At 47.1% G+C, this 19,295-nt stretch overlaps 2 protein-coding genes across 2 annotated transcripts in view; both read left to right on the top strand.

Moving 5' to 3' along the window:
• The window catches only part of LOC132540971 (uncharacterized), a 47,731-nt gene extending 29,911 nt beyond the window's left edge, over window positions 1-17,820 (top strand). The window contains exons 2-4 of the mRNA XM_060200812.1: window positions 16,803-16,873; window positions 17,196-17,763; window positions 17,813-17,820. Coding sequence (XP_060056795.1) covers window positions 16,803-16,873; window positions 17,196-17,763; window positions 17,813-17,820 — 647 coding nt within the window. The remainder of the gene's footprint in view (window positions 1-16,802; window positions 16,874-17,195; window positions 17,764-17,812) is intronic.
• Window positions 17,821-17,827: 7 nt separating this feature from the next.
• Window positions 17,828-18,353, top strand: CETN1 (centrin 1). The gene has a single exon (XM_007519875.2). The coding sequence runs from the start codon at window positions 17,835-17,837 to the stop codon at window positions 18,351-18,353; it is 519 nt and encodes a 172-aa protein (XP_007519937.1). The 5' UTR covers window positions 17,828-17,834.
• The last annotated feature ends 942 nt before the right edge of the window (window positions 18,354-19,295 follow it).

Raw genomic sequence — 19,295 nt, 5'->3', positions numbered from 1 at the left:
TTTTAAAAGGACACAAGTCACCAGGCCATGGCAAATCCCTAAGTATACCCTTCCCCTTTTAACCTTCCCTTCTTGTGACTAGAAGGTGCCCTCAATTATCAGGGTCAGTTTGAAATGCTCATGTCTCGGGGTCCTTGAACAATAACAGAGTGTGCGCAAAGAGTAAAGCTATACCTTATTCTCAGACCTTTTTGTTTAACCTGAAACTCACTCCTGCAAGTCTTTCACTCTGAGTTACTTTTTAATGGGAAGGGGGGGTGTGGAGAGAGAGAGAGAGAGAGGAGACTGACAGAGAAACAGGGATATCAAAACACTGGGACTTCATTCATTCATTGCCATAATACCTCCATGTGGTGGTGCCAGGGCTTGAACCTGGGTCTGGTGCATAGCAGTACAGGCACCCTGCCTGGTGGACTATCTCTTTGACATGGTCTATATATTTTAAAGTCTAATTATACCACTCCTGGAATTTTTGGCTCTGCTTTTCCAGTTGTGTTTGATGGGCCCTCTGCAAACATTTTACAAAGTGGCAGATTACTGTATCATAAATCTAATGAGGTCTGCTTTTAATGTATGTCAACACAGAGTACACCTTTTGCCATATTTTCATCAAAGCAGTGCATAAACTGGGCTGCTGTGGATTCTTAGAAGAGAAGGCATCCAATTTCACTCCATTTCTCAAGTTCAAATGCTCTGGACTCATCTTCCTTACACTCCTCATACTTCTCTTTTTAAAAAACATTTTATCTGTGGGGGCCGGGCAGTAGAGCAACAGGTTAAGTGCACATGGCACGACGTGCAAGGAACAGCTTAAATATCCCGGTTTCAAGCCCCCGACTCCCCACCTGCAGGAGGGTCGCTTCACATGCGGTGAAGCAGGTCTGCAGATGTCTGTCTTTCTCTCCCCATGTCTTTCCCGCCTCTCTAGATTTCTCTCTGTCCTATCCAACAACAACAGCAATGCAAACAGTAACAATAACAACAATAACAAGGGCAACAAAATAGAAAAAAAATGACCTCCAGAAGCAGTGGCTTCGTAGTGAGGGCACTGAGCTCCAGTGATAACCCTGAAGGCAGAAAAAACTACATATATTCTATTCATGTATGTATGTTCCTTTAATCTAAGCACTTAAGGTTTCAAATTGGTGACCTGATTAAATTTTAACAGTGGGCTTAAATTTTATTACATTTCTGTAAATAGCGTTAAATGACATAAATAATGTTAAGGTCTTGCATGGCACAGTAAATCATAAATATGGGACTTTCAAAGTCAACCGAATTCCAAAATAACTTGATTATAACAGTAACTATTGATTGCCTCCTTAAACCCTAAGACAGCAGGAACCTTCCCCATTCTCTATATACCCATATTTCCCCAGTCCTGGAACCTCAGGGGCTCATTGTCCTGCATGCTTCTCTCGATCCACACCAAATGATACTGAATCTGCTGTTCTCAGCCTAATCACTGCAACCACTGGGCAAACGCTAGAAGAAGACTGCAACCACTGCCACCTCGACATGTTTCACTTTGGACTGTGTCCACAGATGGCAGGTATGGGACGTCAACGCTCCAGCTCCAGTACCCTGGTGAAACCTTCCCCGGCTCACAGGACTCCTTAGTGCCATTTCAGGTGCCGCACGTCCTAACAAAGCCTCGGAACCTAGATACACACCAGGGCCCGTGAGACAGGGCATGTGTGCACGTGTCCATAAATTGGGGGAAAACATACACCTTCAAGCAAAAGTGAACAATAGTTTGCAGGGACCCAATAAGTGCAGCAACCAAGTAGAAAGACCTAAAAAAGACACCATAAAGTACTTAGTTTCTACTTAGATCTAGATACCCTCTTCACCTACTTCCTATTTCACTTCCCTCAGTCACTCCAAGACTAACCTTGTCAGACAAAGTAAAGACCACAAAAGCTGGAGAAGGGCAAGAGACTGGCACACTTTAATGATGGCTCTTTTGGTCATTACCAGGCCACCTCATAATCTAGGGCCCTAGCCTGGGATTCCCACATAGAGATGATGGGCCTAGACCTCTGGCACATCCCTCTCTCCACCATCACTGATCATCTCCATCAGGAACAGCATTGTGGACCCTTTTATGGGCATCTAAGAGTCTTATCCTCAATGTAGAACAGCAATGGTAGAAACTATCCCACTCTCCAAAGGAAAGTTGGGTCAACACACTCTGCCACTCGAGGAAGACAGGTCCTGCAATGAGTGCAGCCTAGAATGTTCCAGCTGTGACCACAGAATGCGAGCTCAGACCTACAGGGATGCAGAGGTTACACAGGCTCCTGTGCTAAATAAGGGTCCCAGATCAGACTGATGGGGTTTACAGTTAACAATATTTATATACTTTTCCCATATTTGGGAGCTACTCTCTGCCCAGATCCAACTTTCTAGCCCTACTCCCAACTCGGACATCATCTCCCCAGACAATACCTTTAGCCCACCTGCATATTAGCTGACAGGCTCAGGCAAAAATAAGTAAAGCCATGGGCCCCTTAGAATATACCTAAAATAGACTTCATAGCTCTTTCCAAAATGGAGACCCCAAATCTCATCTGATTATTAAACAATCTGTTCTGCGTTCTATCTTAATGCTTTTCAGCCACCAACTTGCAGATGTTCCATGATGCCAACTTGACTTTCCTGTGCAGAGGACCTCATCAATATGTCCTGGAACCCCACCTCCCCAGAGCCCTGCTCCACCAGGGAAAGACAGAAAATAGGCTGGGAGTGTAGATCCACCTGCCAATGCCCACAGTCAGTGGTGAAGTAATTACAGAAGCCAGATGTCCCACCTTCTACACCCCATAATGATCCTGGGTTCATATTCCCAGAGGGATAAAGAATAGGGACGCTTCCAATGGAGGGGATGGTATGCAGAACTCTGGTGGTGGGAACTGTGTGTAACTGTACCCCTCTTACCCTATAGTCTTGTCAGTCATTATTAAATCAATAAAAAAATTATTTATTTATGTTATAGAGACAGTGAGAAATTGAGAAAGGATAGATAGGTAGCCAGTTGGTGGTACACCTGGTTAAGCACACACATTTACAGTGCACAAGGACCCAGGCTCAAGCCCCTGGCCCCACCTGCAAAGGGAAAGCTTCACAAGTGTGAAGCAGGGCTGCAGGTGTCTCTCTGTCTCTCTCCCTGTCTTCCCCCTCCCCTCTCAATTTCTCTCTGTGTCTACTCAGTAATATATAAATAAATAAATATTTTTTAAAAGATAGATAGATATAACAGCAACATTGTTTCACTGCCTGTGAAGCATTACCCTTGCAGGTGGGGACTAGGGGTTTAAACCCAGGTCCTTGATCACTATCATGTGTGTGCATAACAAGGAACACCACCAGGAGTCAGGCGGTAGCACAGAGGGTTAAGCGCACGTGGCACAAAGCACAAGGACCTGCTTAAGGATTCCAGTCCAAGCCCCCGGCTCCCCACCTGCAGGGGAGTCCCTTCACAGGCGGTGAAGCAGGTCTGCAGGTGTCTTTCTCTCCTCCTCTCTGTCTTCCCCTCCTCTCTCCATTTCTCTCTGTCCTATCTAACAACAATGACATCAATAACAACAATAAAAAGACAACAAGGGCAAAAAAAGGGAAAATAAATTTTTTTTTAAAGTAAGAACAAGGAACACCACCACCCAGCCCCTCACACTTCTCTTCCCTAACTCTCAAATCTAAATGAAAAACAGTGGAACACCCTTGTATGGGTAGGGGATGGATATCAGTCTCTACTTTTACACTCCAAATTCCATGTTTTATGTTTGTAAACGAGGAAGATGAGATTAGTCAGGAGGGAATGCCCATCTCCCCTGGCACTTCAATGCAAAGCCAGAAGTCATTAAACGCAAGAGCAACCACTTCCTAAAGGTCTAACAGATGAAGAAGAAGTGGAAGAAACTGGAGCTGGGAGACAGCTCACCTGGTAGAGCGCACACTTGGTGATATTCAAGGATCTGGGTCTGAGCCCGAGGCTGCCGCATGAGGACGCTACTCAGACAGGAAACCGCAGCAGCGGCGGAGCAGTGTGGTGTTGTCCCTTCTTTATTCTTTGCTCTTTCCTTCTCTGGCTCTTAGTTATTATCTAAAAAACAAACAAACAAACAAGTCCACCAGGAGTAGTGCAACTGTGTAAATTTTAAGACCTAGTGAAAACCCTGGTGGTAAATAGAAAAATAAAACCAAAAAGAGAGCTGGAAAAAAGCAAGTGAAATGAAGATGGTCCTTGAAATTTCTGTTTTTGTAGAAAATGCCATCCTATGCCATGTTCCTATAGAATAGTAATCAATCTGCTTTTCCTAAACCCCACTTTTCCCAGAAGATCCCATATAAGCTGAACCCTCAAAATCAGCAATGCTCCATTCACCTTCGCACTCACCACCTCGCCCCTCTGAGTGTATCCTTGTGCCTCCTCCTTAGGTAGATATAAACTGCTACCAGTTGGCGTCTTTGCCACAGAACTCTTTCCAGTCTGATGAGAACCTGGATTCAAGTTGCACTTTCTCTTACCTCCCCAGAACCCTGTCCTCTCTCATCTCTCATCTCTCATGGACAGCCTGGACAGCCTGACAGCACCAAGAAGATAAGGCTCTCCTAGTACCTAGTCATGTCATACACTCAAACTCAGAAAACAAACTTGTGTAGCCAGGGGGGGGGGGGGGGGGGGAGTGGCTTAAGCCTGCTCAATGGTCAGTGAATTAAAACCATAATTGGACCAGCAAATGTAACACAAAGGAGAGAGCATAAAGGGAAAAAAATGAAAGATAAAAAAGCAGAGACACTTCATTCTTGTTATAGACTACTTCCAAAAGTTTCTACAAATCCCAAGAGGGGCCATAAATCTCCTTTGCTATTTGTATTTGGGTGAAAGTTGGAGAAGCAGTGTAATTCTGGTCAGTCATTTTCTGCAACAGCCTACTTTTGTATCTGAGAGGAGCATTTATTTCTGGGGTTTATGGAAGGAAAAATTATGTAGCCCTGGGATAGACATATCAGTCTTGCTTTTGGTCTTGCCAAGAAGACTTGAGTTGAGTTACTGGGCTTCACAGTCTCCATCAGAGATCCCAGGACTTTAAAACTTGCTGCTGAGTTCACTTCTTGTGACTCCACTCTTGGCGTTAGGGGGAGTTGGCTCTCTACCACCCTGGCAGTTGTACTTATGCACAGGTGCCAAGTATTTGTACTTCCCTGTTCTTCATCAGCAGGCAAGTAAACAGGTAACACTAGAGAAGCTGTAATCTGCAGATTTTCTGCTTGAATAACATCCAGAATTTGCTGAGTTTGCTGGGTGCAACTTAAAATTGAAAAGGCTTTGGAATCTCACCCTTTTTTGCATCATGCAACTCCAAAAGAAAACCAAGCAAGTCAAATAAGCAAGCTCCACGGGGGCCCTTTCCTTTGGTCTCAATGGACTCTTGATCCCACTGAAGAATTTAGCAAATGCCCTTCCCTTTCCAGCTGTTAAATTTCCATGACCGGATTAAAAAGTGGGGAAGGTGTATTTCATGAGGCAGGAGAATGACAATGTTGCTCTGGAACATATGATGCCTGAGATGGAACTTGAGACCTCATGCTTATAAATCCAGAATCTTACTACTTGACTGCATTTCAGGCCATTTCACAAATCCAGAAGCAGATTTAAACAAATATCTGCTCCCCTCTGCCCTAGATGTTCAACAGCTGGTTTTGCATGTTACCTGGGACATTTGGTGCACATAAACCTCTGAGTTCAAGTAAATCATAGCACACAAACGAAAACCTTACAAGTCCTATTGGTTCTCTAAGACATCCCTTTTATTTTTATATCAGTCTTATTAGAACTTAAAAAGTGACTTTAAAGCAATGACTCTGTCTTTCACAAACATTCTATGGACTCTCAGAGTACTGACTAAAGACACGGTGACCATACTGCTTCCACAAATATGTAATGAACTCCATGCTATCTGAAAATGAAGTGTTTCTACTTGGTATAATGTAGGTGATTTTTAGGATCACAGTCAATATGTAAGTGAACAAAGATTACAGATTCCATGTTGTTCTCCACTTAAAATGCTTTTTCTTTTATTTATTGGACAGAGACAGAAATCAAGACGGGAGAGGGAGAGAGGCACCTGCAGGCCTGCTTCACTGGTTGCAAAGCTTTTTTTCCCTACAGGTGGGGACTACGGGCTCACACCTGGATCCCTGGGCATTGTGGCCTGTGTGCTCAACCAAGTGCACCACCACTCTGGCCTTATTCTCCACTTAGAAACTAAGACCTCCAGGGAGAGCTATTTCTAGGAGCCTGTTGCCTGGACATGCAGGAAAGGGTATTACTTAAAGGCTTAAGCTCCAGTGTTACAAAGCAGCAGATGTGGATGATCCATTCTCGTCATCAGCCACGTGGCTCACAAAGGTGAGACTCCTTCTCTTCCACTGACCCACTACCCCAGGCTGACAGTAGCACTTTTTCTTGTCTTTCTTCTGAGACATGAGTCTGACTAGCACCTGGCTAAGTGAGCTTTTCTTACACTAATTCTCACCTCTTAACTAACTGATCTTCTGAGTAATGAATAATTAGAACTTTTGATTTGGCAAATTTAATCTTGACCCATCTGAATCCAGTGTTGGGGCATTTTTCATCATACCATATTGCCTTCATCAAAAATTGAGATTACTACTATCATATAGTATCTTACTTCTCATAGGCCTCGGTTTTTTTTGTTTGTGTGTGTGTGTGTGTGTGTGTGTGTGTGTGTGTGTGTAAAGTGGAACACAGTGGCAAGGACTAGATGAAGCAGCAAAGGTGAGAACCAAGCTCAACATCAGGTACACATCGTGACATTTCCCTTCCTTTTCCAAATCAGATAACAGACTGGAAGTGTAGAGTAACTCCCCAGCAAGAGCTGACTCCTCCTGAGGGTGCTGTTTTCTACAGAAACGGGAGCTCTTGGTGACCCTTAGCTGTGTCTGTTGACTGCACACATCTGGAGACTATGACAGTCATTTTGCTTTGGGCTCAACTTGGCTCAAATGCAGCTCTATGTAAGGCAGCTTCCAGCCTTCCCGCAACACATCACAGCTTGGCTTCAATTCGAGCAGACAAACTGGTGTCAAATGAAATGTGCAGTGTCTGGGAGGAATTTGGGTGGGAGTAGCCATCACCCAGCCCAACGCAGTCCCTCTAGAGAACTGTTCCTTGTGGGGCACACACAATAACACTGCCAGGAAGCTACGCTATAACACCTACTTTGCTCCAAATGAGTCCAAGGAATTAAGTGACTTTCTCCATGTAGCAGAGATAAGAAGACATAACAGACTAAGATTACAGACTTTTGACCAGACTAACAGAAAGAGGAACTGTTTCATTTCAAATATTTGTTTGCTATGAAAGGGAGAGAGGCCAGAGGACCATCCAGCTGTAGCACACAATAGAGCCTGGAATTGAGCCTGGGTTCTCAGGGACTTTGGGCATGCAAGCCTCATGTCTAGTGTTAAACAAACTCTCTGGGCTCGAAGCAACAAAATATGCAGTGATGGAAGTCATAGGCAGCTATAGTGTCTACTTGTGGAAGCCTAATTTGGAGTTAACAAAGTGACAAGTGCTAGGGGTTAGGAAAACAAGAGACTAGATATCCTTGAACTTTAGAAACCTTCTGGACTGGGGACACAGCATAATGGTTCTGAAAAAGCCTTTTATACCTGAGTCTCCAACTTCCCAGGTTCAGCCCCCAGCAGCACTGTAAGGCAGAGCAAAGCAGGACACTGGTATCTATCTATCTATCATTCTGTGTCTCTTCCATCTATCTTTCTGTCTCTCCCATCTATCTTCCTCTGTGTCTCTTCCATCTATCTTCCTCTGTGTCTCTTCCATCTATCTTCCTCTGTGTCTCTTCAATCTATCTTCCTCTGTGTCTCTTCATCTAACTTCCTGTGTGTGTCTTCATCTATCTTCCTCTGTGTCTCTTCCATCTATCTTTCTCTGTGTCTCTTCCATCTATCTTTCTGAGTGTCTCTTCCATCTATCTTTCTCTGTGTGTCTCTTCTATCTATCTTCCTCTGTTTCTCTTCATCTATCTTCCTCTGTGTCTCTTCCATCTATCTTCCTCTGTGTCTCTTCCATCTATCTTCCTCTGTGTCTCTTCCATCTATCTTTCTCTGTGTGTCTCTTCCATCTATCTTCCTCTGTGTCTCTTCATCTATCTTCCTGTGTGTCTCTTCCATCTATCTTCCTCTGTGTCTCTTCCATCTATCTTCCTCTGTGTCTCTTCCATCTATCTTCCTCCGTGTCTCTTCCGTCTATCTTCCTTTGTGTCTCTTCTGTCTATCTTTCTCTGTGTCTCTTCCATCTATCTTTCTCTGTGTCTCTTCCATCTATCTTCCTCTGTGTCTCTTCCATCTATCTTCCTCTGTGTCTCTTCCATCTATCTTCCTCTGTGTCTCTTCCATCTATCTTCCTCTGTGTCTCTTCATCTATCTTTCTCTGTGTCTCTTCCATCTATCTTTCTCTGTGTCTCTCCCATCTATCTTCCTCTGTGTCTCTTCCATCTATCTTCCTGTGTGTCTCTTCCATCTATCTTCCTCTGTGTCTCTTCCATCTATCTTCCTCTGTGTCTCTTCCATCTATCTTCCTCTGTGTCTCTTCCATCTATCTTCCTCTGTGTCTCTTCCATCTATCTTCCTCTGTGTCTCTTCCATCTATCTTCCTCTGTGTCTCTTCCATCTATCTTCCTCTGTGTCTCTTCATCTTCCTCTGTGTCTCTTCCATCTATCTTTCTCTGTGTCTCTTCCATCTATCTTCCTCTGTGTGTCTCTCCCATCTATCTTCCTCTGTGTCTCTCCCATCTATCTTTCTCTGTGTATCTTCCATCTATCTTCCTCTGTGTCTCTTCCATCTATCTTCCTGTGTGTCTCTTCCATCTATCTTCCTCTGTGTCTCTTCCATCTATCTTCCTCTGTGTCTCTTCCATCTATCTTTCTCTGTGTCTCTTCCATCTATCTTTCTCTGTGTCTCTTCCATCTATCTTCCTCTGTGTCTCTCCCATCTATCTTCCTCTGTGTCTCTTCCATCTATCTTCCTCTGTGTGTCTTCCATCTATCTTCCTCTGTGTCTCTTCCATCTATCATCCTCTGTGTCTCTTCCATCTATCTTCCTCTGTGTGTCTCTCCCATCTATCTTCCTCTGTGTCTCTTCCATCTATCTTTCTCTGTGTCTCTTCCATCTATCTTTCTCTGTGTCTCTTCCATCTATCTTCCTCTGTATCTCTCCCATCTATCTTCCTCTGTGTCTCTTCATCTATCTTCCTCTGTGTCTCTCCCATCTATCTTCCTCTGTGTCTCTTCATCTATCTTCCTCTGTGTCTCTTCCATCTTTCTCTGTGCTCTTCCATCTATCTTTCTCTGTGTCTCTTCCATCTATCTTCCTCTGTGTCTCTTCCATCTATCTTCCTCTGTGTCTCTTCCATCTATCTTCCTCTGTCTCTCCCATCTATCTTCCTCTGTGTCTCTTCCATCTATCTTTCTCTGTGTTTCTCTCCCATCTATCTTCCTTTGTGTCTCTTCCATCTATCTTTCTGTGCCTCTTCCATCTATCTTCCTCTGTGTCTCTTCATCTATCTTCCTCTGTGTCTCTTCCATCTATCTTCCTCTGTGTCTCTTCCATCTATCTTCCTCCGTGTCTCTTCCGTCTATCTTCCTTTGTGTCTCTTCTGTCTATCTTTCTCTGTGTCTCTTCCATCTATCTTTCTCTGTGTCTCTTCCATCTATCTTCCTCTGTGTCTCTTCCATCTATCTTCCTCTGTGTCTCTTCCATCTATCTTCCTCTGTGTCTCTTCCATCTATCTTCCTCTGTGTCTCTTCATCTATCTTTCTCTGTGTCTCTTCCATCTATCTTTCTCTGTGTCTCTCCCATCTATCTTCCTCTGTGTCTCTTCCATCTATCTTCCTGTGTGTCTCTTCCATCTATCTTCCTCTGTGTCTCTTCCATCTATCTTCCTCTGTGTCTCTTCCATCTATCTTCCTCTGTGTCTCTTCCATCTATCTTCCTCTGTGTCTCTTCCATCTATCTTCCTCTGTGTCTCTTCCATCTATCTTCCTCTGTGTCTCTTCCATCTATCTTCCTCTGTGTCTCTTCCATCTATCTTCCTCTGTGTCTCTTCCATCTATCTTCCTCTGTGTCTCTTCCATCTATCTTTCTCTGTGTCTCTTCCATCTATCTTCCTCTGTGTGTCTCTCCCATCTATCTTCCTCTGTGTCTCTCCCATCTATCTTTCTCTGTGTATCTTCCATCTATCTTCCTCTGTGTCTCTTCCATCTATCTTCCTGTGTGTCTCTTCCATCTATCTTCCTCTGTGTCTCTTCCATCTATCTTCCTCTGTGTCTCTTCCATCTATCTTTCTCTGTGTCTCTTCCATCTATCTTTCTCTGTGTCTCTTCCATCTATCTTCCTCTGTGTCTCTCCCATCTATCTTCCTCTGTGTCTCTTCCATCTATCTTCCTCTGTGTGTCTTCCATCTATCTTCCTCTGTGTCTCTTCCATCTATCATCCTCTGTGTCTCTTCCATCTATCTTCCTCTGTGTGTCTCTCCCATCTATCTTCCTCTGTGTCTCTTCCATCTATCTTTCTCTGTGTCTCTTCCATCTATCTTTCTCTGTGTCTCTTCCATCTATCTTCCTCTGTATCTCTCCCATCTATCTTCCTCTGTGTCTCTTCATCTATCTTCCTCTGTGTCTCTCCCATCTATCTTCCTCTGTGTCTCTTCATCTATCTTCCTCTGTGTCTCTTCCATCTTTCTCTGTGCTCTTCCATCTATCTTTCTCTGTGTCTCTTCCATCTATCTTCCTCTGTGTCTCTTCCATCTATCTTCCTCTGTGTCTCTTCCATCTATCTTCCTCTGTCTCTCCCATCTATCTTCCTCTGTGTCTCTTCCATCTATCTTTCTCTGTGTTTCTCTCCCATCTATCTTCCTTTGTGTCTCTTCCATCTATCTTTCTGTGTCTCTTCCATCTATCTTCCTCTGTGTCTCTTCATCTATCTTCCTCTGTGTCTCTTCCATCTATCTTCCTCTGTGTCTCTTCCATCTATCTTCCTCTGTGTCTCTTCCGTCTATCTTCCTTTGTGTCTCTTCCGTCTATCTTTCTCTGTGTCTCTTCCATCTATCTTCCTCTGTGTCTCTTCCATCTATCTTCCTCTGTCTCTCCCATCTATCTTCCTCTGTGTCTCTTCCATCTAACTTTCTCTGTGTTTCTCTCCCATCTATCTTCCTTTGTGTCTCTTCCATCTATCTGTGTCTCTTCCATCTATCTTCCTCTGTGTCTCTTCATCTATCTTCCTCTGTGTCTCTTCCATCTATCTTCCTCTGTGTCTCTTCATCTATCTTCCTCTGTGTCTCTCCCATCTATCTTCCTCTGTGTCTCTTCATCTATCTTCCTCTGTGTCTCTCCCATCTATCTTCCTCTGTGTCTCTTCATCTATCTTCCTCTGTGTCTCTTCCATCTTTCTCTGTGCTCTTCCATCTATCTTTCTCTGTGTCTCTTCCATCTATCTTCCTTTGTCTCTCTCCCATCTATCTTCCTCTGTGTCTCTTCCATCTATCTTCCTCTGTGTCTCTTCCATCTATCTTCCTCTGTCTCTCCCATCTATCTTCCTCTGTGTCTCTTCCATCTATCTTTCTCTGTGTTTCTCTCCCATCTATCTTCCTTTGTGTCTCTTCCATCTATCTTTCTGTGTCTCTTCCATCTATCTTCCTCTGTGTCTCTTCCATCTATCTTCCTCTGTGTCTCTTCCATCTATCTTCCTCTGTGTCTCTTCCATCTATCTTCCTCTGTGTCTCTTCCATCTATCTTCCTCTGTGTCTCTTCCATCTATCTTCCTCTGTGTCTCTTCCATCTATCTTCCTCTGTGTCTCTTCCATCTATCTTCCTCTGTGTCTCTTCCATCTATCTTCCTCTGTGTCTCTTCCATCTATCTTTCTCTGTGTCTCTTCCATCTATCTTCCTCTGTGTCTCTTCCATCTATCTTCCTCTGTGTCTCTTCCATCTATCTTCCTCTGTGTGTCTTCCATCTATCTTCCTCTGTGTGTCTTCCATCTATCTTCCTCTGTGTCTCTTCCATCTATCTTCCTGTGTGTCTCTTCCATCTATCTTCCTGTGTGTCTCTTCCATCTATCTTCCTCTGTGTCTCTTCCATCTATCTTCCTGTGTGTCTCTTCCATCTATCTTTCTCTGTGTCTCTCCCATCTATCTTTCTCTGTGTCTCTTCCATCTATCTTTCTCTGTGTCTCTCCCATCTATCTTCCTCTGTGTCTCTTCCATCTATCTTCCTCTGTGTCTCTTCCATCTATCTTTCTCTGTGTCTCTTCCATCTATCTTCCTGTGTGTCTCTCCCATCTATCTTCCTCTGTGTCTCTTCATCTATCTTCCTCTGTGTCTCTTCCATCTATCATCCTCTGTGTCTCTTCCATCTATCTTCCTCTGTGTGTCTCTCCCATCTATCTTCCTCTGTGTCTCTCCCATCTATCTTCCTCTGTGTCTCTTCATCTATCTTCCTCTGTGTCTCTCCCATCTATCTTCCTCTGTGTCTCTTCATCTATCTTCCTCTGTGTCTCTTCCATCTTTCTCTGTGCTCTTCCATCTATCTTCCTCTGTGTCTCTTCCATCTATCTTCCTCTGTGTCTCTTCATCTATCTTCCTCTGTGTCTCTTCCATCTATCTTCCTCTGTGTCTCTTCCATCTATCTTCCTCCGTGTCTCTTCCGTCTATCTTCCTTTGTGTCTCTTCCGTCTATCTTTCTCTGTGTCTCTTCCATCTATCTTCCTTTGTGTCTCTTCCATCTATCTTTCTCTGTGTCTCTTCCATCTATCTTTCTCTGTGTCTCTTCCATCTATCTTCCTCTGTGTCTCTTCCATCTATCTTCCTCTGTGTCTCTTCCATCTATCTTCCTCTGTGTCTCTTCCATCTATCTTCCTCTGTGTCTCTTCATCTATCTTTCTCTGTGTCTCTTCCATCTATCTTCCTCTGTGTGTCTCTCCCATCTATCTTCCTCTGTGTCTCTCCCATCTATCTTCCTCTGTGTCTCTTCATCTATCTTCCTCTGTGTCTCTCCCATCTATCTTCCTCTGTGTCTCTTCATCTATCTTCCTCTGTGTCTCTTCCATCTATCTTCCTCTGTCTCTCCCATCTATCTTTCTCTGTGTCTCTTCCATCTATCTTCCTTTGTGTCTCTCCCATCTATCTTCCTCTGTGTCTCTTCCATCTATCTTCCTCTGTGTCTCTTCCATCTATCTTCCTCTGTCTCTCCCATCTATCTTCCTCTGTGTCTCTTCCATCTATCTTTCTCTGTGTGTCTCTCCCATCTATCTTCCTTTGTGTCTCTTCCATCTATCTTTCTCTGTGTCTCTTCCATCTATCTTCCTCTGTGTCTCTTCATCTATCTTCCTCTGTGTCTCTTCCATCTATCTTCCTCTGTGTCTCTTCCATCTATCTTCCTCTGTGTCTCTTCCGTCTATCTTCCTTTGTGTCTCTTCCGTCTATCTTTCTCTGTGTCTCTTCCATCTATCTTCCTCTGTGTCTCTTCCATCTATCTTCCTCTGTGTCTCTTCCATCTATCTTCCTCTGTGTCTCTTCCATCTATCTTCCTCTGTGTCTCTTCCATCTATCTTCCTCTGTGTCTCTTCATCTATCTTTCTCTGTGTCTCTTCCATCTATCTTTCTCTGTGTCTCTCCCATCTATCTTCCTCTGTGTCTCTTCCATCTATCTTCCTGTGTGTCTCTTCCATCTATCTTCCTCTGTGTCTCTTCCATCTATCTTCCTCTGTGTCTCTTCCATCTATCTTCCTCTGTGTCTCTTCCATCTATCTTCCTCTGTGTCTGTTCCATCTATCTTCCTCTGTGTCTGTTCCATCTATCTTCCTCTGTGTCTCTTCCATCTATCTTCCTCTGTGTCTCTTCCATCTATCTTCCTCTGTGTCTCTTCATCTTCCTCTGTGTCTCTTCCATCTATCTTTCTCTGTGTCTCTTCCATCTATCTTCCTCTGTGTCTCTTCATCTTCCTCTGTGTCTCTTCCATCTATCTTCCTCTGTGTCTCTTCCATCTATCTTCCTCTGTGTCTGTTCCATCTATCTTCCTCTGTGTCTCTTCCATCTATCTTCCTCTGTGTCTCTTCCATCTATCTTCCTCTGTGTCTCTTCCATCTATCTTCCTCTGTGTCTCTTCATCTTCCTCTGTGTCTCTTCCATCTATCTTTCTCTGTGTCTCTTCCATCTATCTTCCTCTGTGTCTCTTCATCTTCCTCTGTGTCTCTTCCATCTATCTTCCTCTGTGTCTCTTCCATCTATCTTCCTCTGTGTCTCTTCCATCTATCTTCCTCTGTGTCTCTTCATCTTCCTCTGTGTCTCTTCCATCTATCTTCCTCTGTGTCTCTTCCATCTATCTTCCTCTGTGTCTCTTCCATCTATCTTTCTCTGTGTCTCTTCCATCTATCTTTCTCTGTGTCTCTTCCATCTATCTTTCTCTGTGTCTCTTCCATCTATCTTCCTCTGTGTCTCTTCCATCTATCTTCCTCTGTGTCTCTTCCATCTATCTTCCTCTGTGTCTCTTCCATCTATCTTTCTCTGTGTCTCTTCCATCTATCTTCCTCTGTGTCTCTTCCATCTATCTTCCTCTGTGTCTCTTCCATCTATCTTCCTCTGTGTCTCTTCCATCTATCTTCCTGTGTGTCTTCCATCTATCTTCCTCTGTGTCTCTTCCATTTATCTTCCTCTGTGTCTCTTCCATCTCTTTCTCTGTGTGTCTCTCCGATCTATCTTCCTCTGTGTCTCTTCCATCTTTCTTTCTCTGTGTCTCTCCCATCTATCTTTCTCTGTGTGTCTCTTCCATCTATCTTCCTCTGTGTCTCTCCCATCTATCTTTCTCTGTGTGTCTCTTCCATCTATCTTTCTCTGTGTCTCTCCCATCTATCTTTCTCTGTGTCTCTTCCATCTATCTTTCTCTGTGTCTCTTCCATCTATCTTCCTCTGTGTCTCTTCCATCTATCTTCCTCTGTGTCTCTTCCATCTATCTTTCTCTGTGTCTCTTCCATCTATCTTCCTCTGTGTCTCTTCCATCTATCTTCCTCTGTGTCTCTTCCATCTATCTTCCTGTGTGTCTCTTCCATCTATCTTCCTCTGTGTCTCTTCCATCTATCTTCCTGTGTGTCTCTTCCATCTATCTTCCTGTGTGTCTCTTCCATCTATCTTCCTGTGTGTCTCTTCCATCTATCTTCCTGTGTGTCTCTTCCATCTATCTTCCTGTGTGTCTCTTCCATCTATCTTCCTCTGTGTCTCTTCATCTATCTTCCTCTGTGTCTCTTCCATCTATCTTTCTCTGTGTCTCTTCCATCTTTCTGTCTCTTCCATCTTTCTCTGTGTCTCTTCCATCTGTGTGTCTCTCCCATCTTTTTTTTTCCACAGTTAACAATTTATTATTATTTGTTGCTAGTACACAGACAACTGAACCATAACTTCTATGTAGATGGGGGAAATTATCTGTAGCCATTCTATATTGGGGATCTATGTGTATTTAATCATCATTGTGTTGTTTTAGAGTCTTTCTCCTCTGCTTATGCTGTTCAGTTTCTTTCTGAAGAAGCTCAATTTCTTTCACATGATGGCCAATTTCATCATCATGGTGTTTCTTCTAGGCTGACTGCTGCATTCCTTAGTTCGTGCTCAGAAGTATCCTTCCTCTTCTGCTTACTCCCTCTTCTCAAAGACCCCATGGCCTCCCAGATTGAGCCTGAACTGGAGTTGTGGCTGCTCAGCTGGTCAAAGCTGAAGCCCCCCCCACACACACAAAGATGCAGCCGCATCCATGTCACCGCCACCACTGCCATTGCTATCAGAACCGCACCGAATCAGTTACTGGCCTCAATCTATCTGTATATCTCTTCTATTTATCTTTCTGTGTCTCTTCCATCTATATTCCTCTCTGTGTTTCTTCAATCTATCTTTCTCTCTCTTCCATCTATCTTACTCTGTGTCTCTTCAATCTGTGTCTCTTTCATCTATCCTATGTGTCTCTTCCATCTATCTTTCTCTGTGTCTCTTCCATCTTTTTCTGTTTCTTCCATCTATCTTTCTCCGTCTCTTTCATTTATTTTTCTCTGTGTCTCTTCCATCTTTCTGTGTCTCTTCCAAATATCTTGTTTTATTAATTTTTTTATATTTATTCTCTTTTGTTACCCTTGTTTTCCACTGTTGTTGTAGTTATTATTGTTGATATTGATGTCATTGTTGTTAGATAGGACAGAGAAAAATGGGGCGAGAAGGGGGAGAGAAAGACACCTGCAGACCTGCTTCACTGCCTATGAAACGACCCCCTTGCAGGTGGCGAGCCGGGGCCTCAACCAGGATCCTTTGCATCATGCATGCTTAACCCGCTGCGCTACTGCCTGACTCCCTCTTCCAAATATCTTCTCTGTGTCTCTCCCATCTTTCTGTGTCTCTCCCATCTATCTTTCTCTGTGTGTCTCTTCCATCTGTCTTTCTGTCTCTTCCATCCTTCTTTCTCTTCTTTCTCTGTGTGTTTCTTCTTTGTGTCTCTTCCATCTACCTTTCTCTGTCTTTTCCATCCATTGTTTTCTGTGTCTCTTCCATCTATCTTTCTCTCTGTGTCTCTTCCATCTGTCTTTCTCTGTGTCGTGTGTGTGTGTGTGTGTGTGTGTGTGTGTGTCTCTCTCTCTCCCTGAGGCAATTCCCACTCAGGCTTTATGGGACGAAGCTGTTTAAGCTCAAGTGCTTTTATATTTTCTCTCACCTGTTTGCAGGAAGCAGTTTTAAGACCTACCAAGCCTGCCTCATGTCTTGCAGTGTCCCCGGCAGCAAGGACACTGAGAACGTGAGTTTCAGCACAGGTCAGATGGCAGTCGTGTGGCGCCCGCTAGCTACTGTCAACTCCAGCATGCCGGAGCCAGGCCGGCCGCTCACCTCCTCCCACAGGGCCGTCCCTCACCTCCTCCCTCGCCTCCTCCCTCACGGCCGTCCCCTCACCTCCTCCCTCACGGCCGTCCCCTCACCTCCTCCCTCACGGCCGTCCCCTCACCTCCTCCCTCACGGCCGTCCCCTCACCGCTTCCTTCACGGCCGTCCCCTCACCTCCTCCCTCGCCGCCTCCCTCACCTCCTCCCTCACAGCCGCCCCTCGCCTCCCACATGGCCATAGCTTACTTTACGTTCTGCCCCAAGCTTGACCTGGCTCCCGACGTCATCCGCCCCGCGCGCCCAACGTCATCCTCCCACGCCTGACACCACCCACCCCGCTCGACGTCATCCGCCCTGCGCCCAACGTCATCCTCCCACACCTGACACCACCCACCCCGCTCGACGTCATCCGCCCCGCGCCATCCTCCCACGCCTGACACCACCCACCCCGCTCGACGTCATCCGCCCCGCGCCCAACGTCATCCTCCCACGCCCGACACCACCCACCCGGCTCCCGACGTCATCCTCCCCGCGCCCAACGTCATCCTCCCACGCCCGACACCACCCACCCGGCTCCCGACGTCATCCGCCCCGCGCCCAACGTCATCCTCCCACGCCCGACACCACCCACCCGGCTCCCGACGTCATCCGCCCCGCGCCCAACGCCCAACGTCATCCTCCCACGCCCGACACCACCCACCCGGCTCCCGACGTCATCCGCCCCGCGCCCAACGCCCAACGTCATCCTCCCACGCCCGACACCACCCACCCGGCTCCCGACGTCATCCGCCCCGCGCCCGACGTCCCCCGCGCGCCGAAACCCGCCGCTGGCGCACGCGCGGAGCCCGGTGGCCGCAGTCCGTTGAGGCCGCGCCGCAGGATGGCTTCGGGTGTCAAGAAGCCCAACGTGCCGTCCGCCAGCCAGAAGCGGAGAGCGGGGCCGAAGCCCGAGCTCACGGAGGAGCAGAAGCAGGAGGTCCGCGAGGCCTTCGACCTGTTCGACGCGGACGGCAGCGGCACCATCGACGTGAAGGAGCTGAAGGTGGCGCTGCGGGCGCTGGGCTTCGAGCCCCGCAAGGAGGAGATGAAGAGGCTGGCGGCCGAGGTGGACCGCGAGGGCACCGGCAAGATCAGCTTCAACGACTTCCTGGCCGTGATGACGCAGAAGATGGCGGAGAAGGACAGCAAGGAGGAGATCCTGAAGGCCTTCCGCCTGTTCGACGACGACCAGACGGGCAGCATCTCGTTCCGCAACCTGAAGCGCGTGGCCTGCGAGCTGGGCGAGGGCCTCACGGACGAGGAGCTGCAGGAGATGATCGACGAGGCCGACCGCGACGGCGACGGGCTGGTGGACGAGGAGGACTTCCTGCGCATCATGCGGCGGGCCAGCCTGTGCTAGGGGGCGGCGTGAGCCGGCGGGCGGGGCGGGGGGCGGAGTGAACCGGCGGGCGGGGCGGGGGCGAACCGGCGGGGCAGGGAGAAGAACCGGCGGGGCAGGGGGACGAGGCAGCGGTGCAGGGGGACGAACCGGCGGTGCAGGGGGACGAGGCAGCGGTGCAGGGGGACGAACCGGCGGTGCGGGGGGACGAGGCAGCGGTGCAGGGGGACGAACCGGCGGGGCGGGGGGCGGCGGTGCAGGGAAAAGAACCGGCGGGCAGGGGGACGAACCGGCGGTGCGGGGCGGTGCGGGGGGACGAACCGGCGGGGCAGAGAGAAGAACCGGCGGTGCAGGGGGACGAACCGGCGGGGCAGAGAGAAGAACCGGCGGTGCAGGGGAACGAACCAGCGGTGCAGGGGGACGAACCGGCGGGGCAGGGGGACGAACCAGCGGTGCAGGGGGACGAACCAGCGGTGCAGAGAGAAGAACCGGCGGTGCAGGGGGACGAACCAGCGGTGCAGAGAGAAGAACCGGCGGTGCAGGGGGACGAACCGGCGGTGCAGGGGGACGAACCAGCGGTGCAGAGAGAAGAACCGGCGGTGCAGGGGGACGAACCAGCGGTGCAGGGGGACGAACCAGCCGTGCAGGGGGACGAACCAGCGGTGCAGGGGGACGAACTGGCGGGGCAGGGGGGCGGCCGGACTAGGCAGAGGGGAGGAGCAGCCCCGGGGTGGGTGGGGGGCGCGGGACCCCTGCGCTCGCCCCGGAGAGCCCGGAGCACAGTGCGTGTTTGTGGCGACTCGCCCGCTCTCATGTCTGCCTCGGTTACAGCACTTAGAGCATCTGCGGAGCAGTTTCGGGTTTTAGTTGTCAGTCGCCTGTGCCGCCTTTGCTGGACTTCTTCGGACTGAATGGCAGAGTGATTTCCCTGAAGAAGCAGAAATGTGGTCCCCTCCCCTCACT

This window comes from Erinaceus europaeus, chromosome 10 (assembly GCF_950295315.1).
Source record: "Erinaceus europaeus chromosome 10, mEriEur2.1, whole genome shotgun sequence".
NCBI classification, from domain to species: Eukaryota; Metazoa; Chordata; class Mammalia; order Eulipotyphla; family Erinaceidae; genus Erinaceus; species Erinaceus europaeus.
The sequence above is the reverse complement of the archived record's forward strand: the minus strand, read 5'-3'. Positions and strand labels throughout refer to the sequence as shown.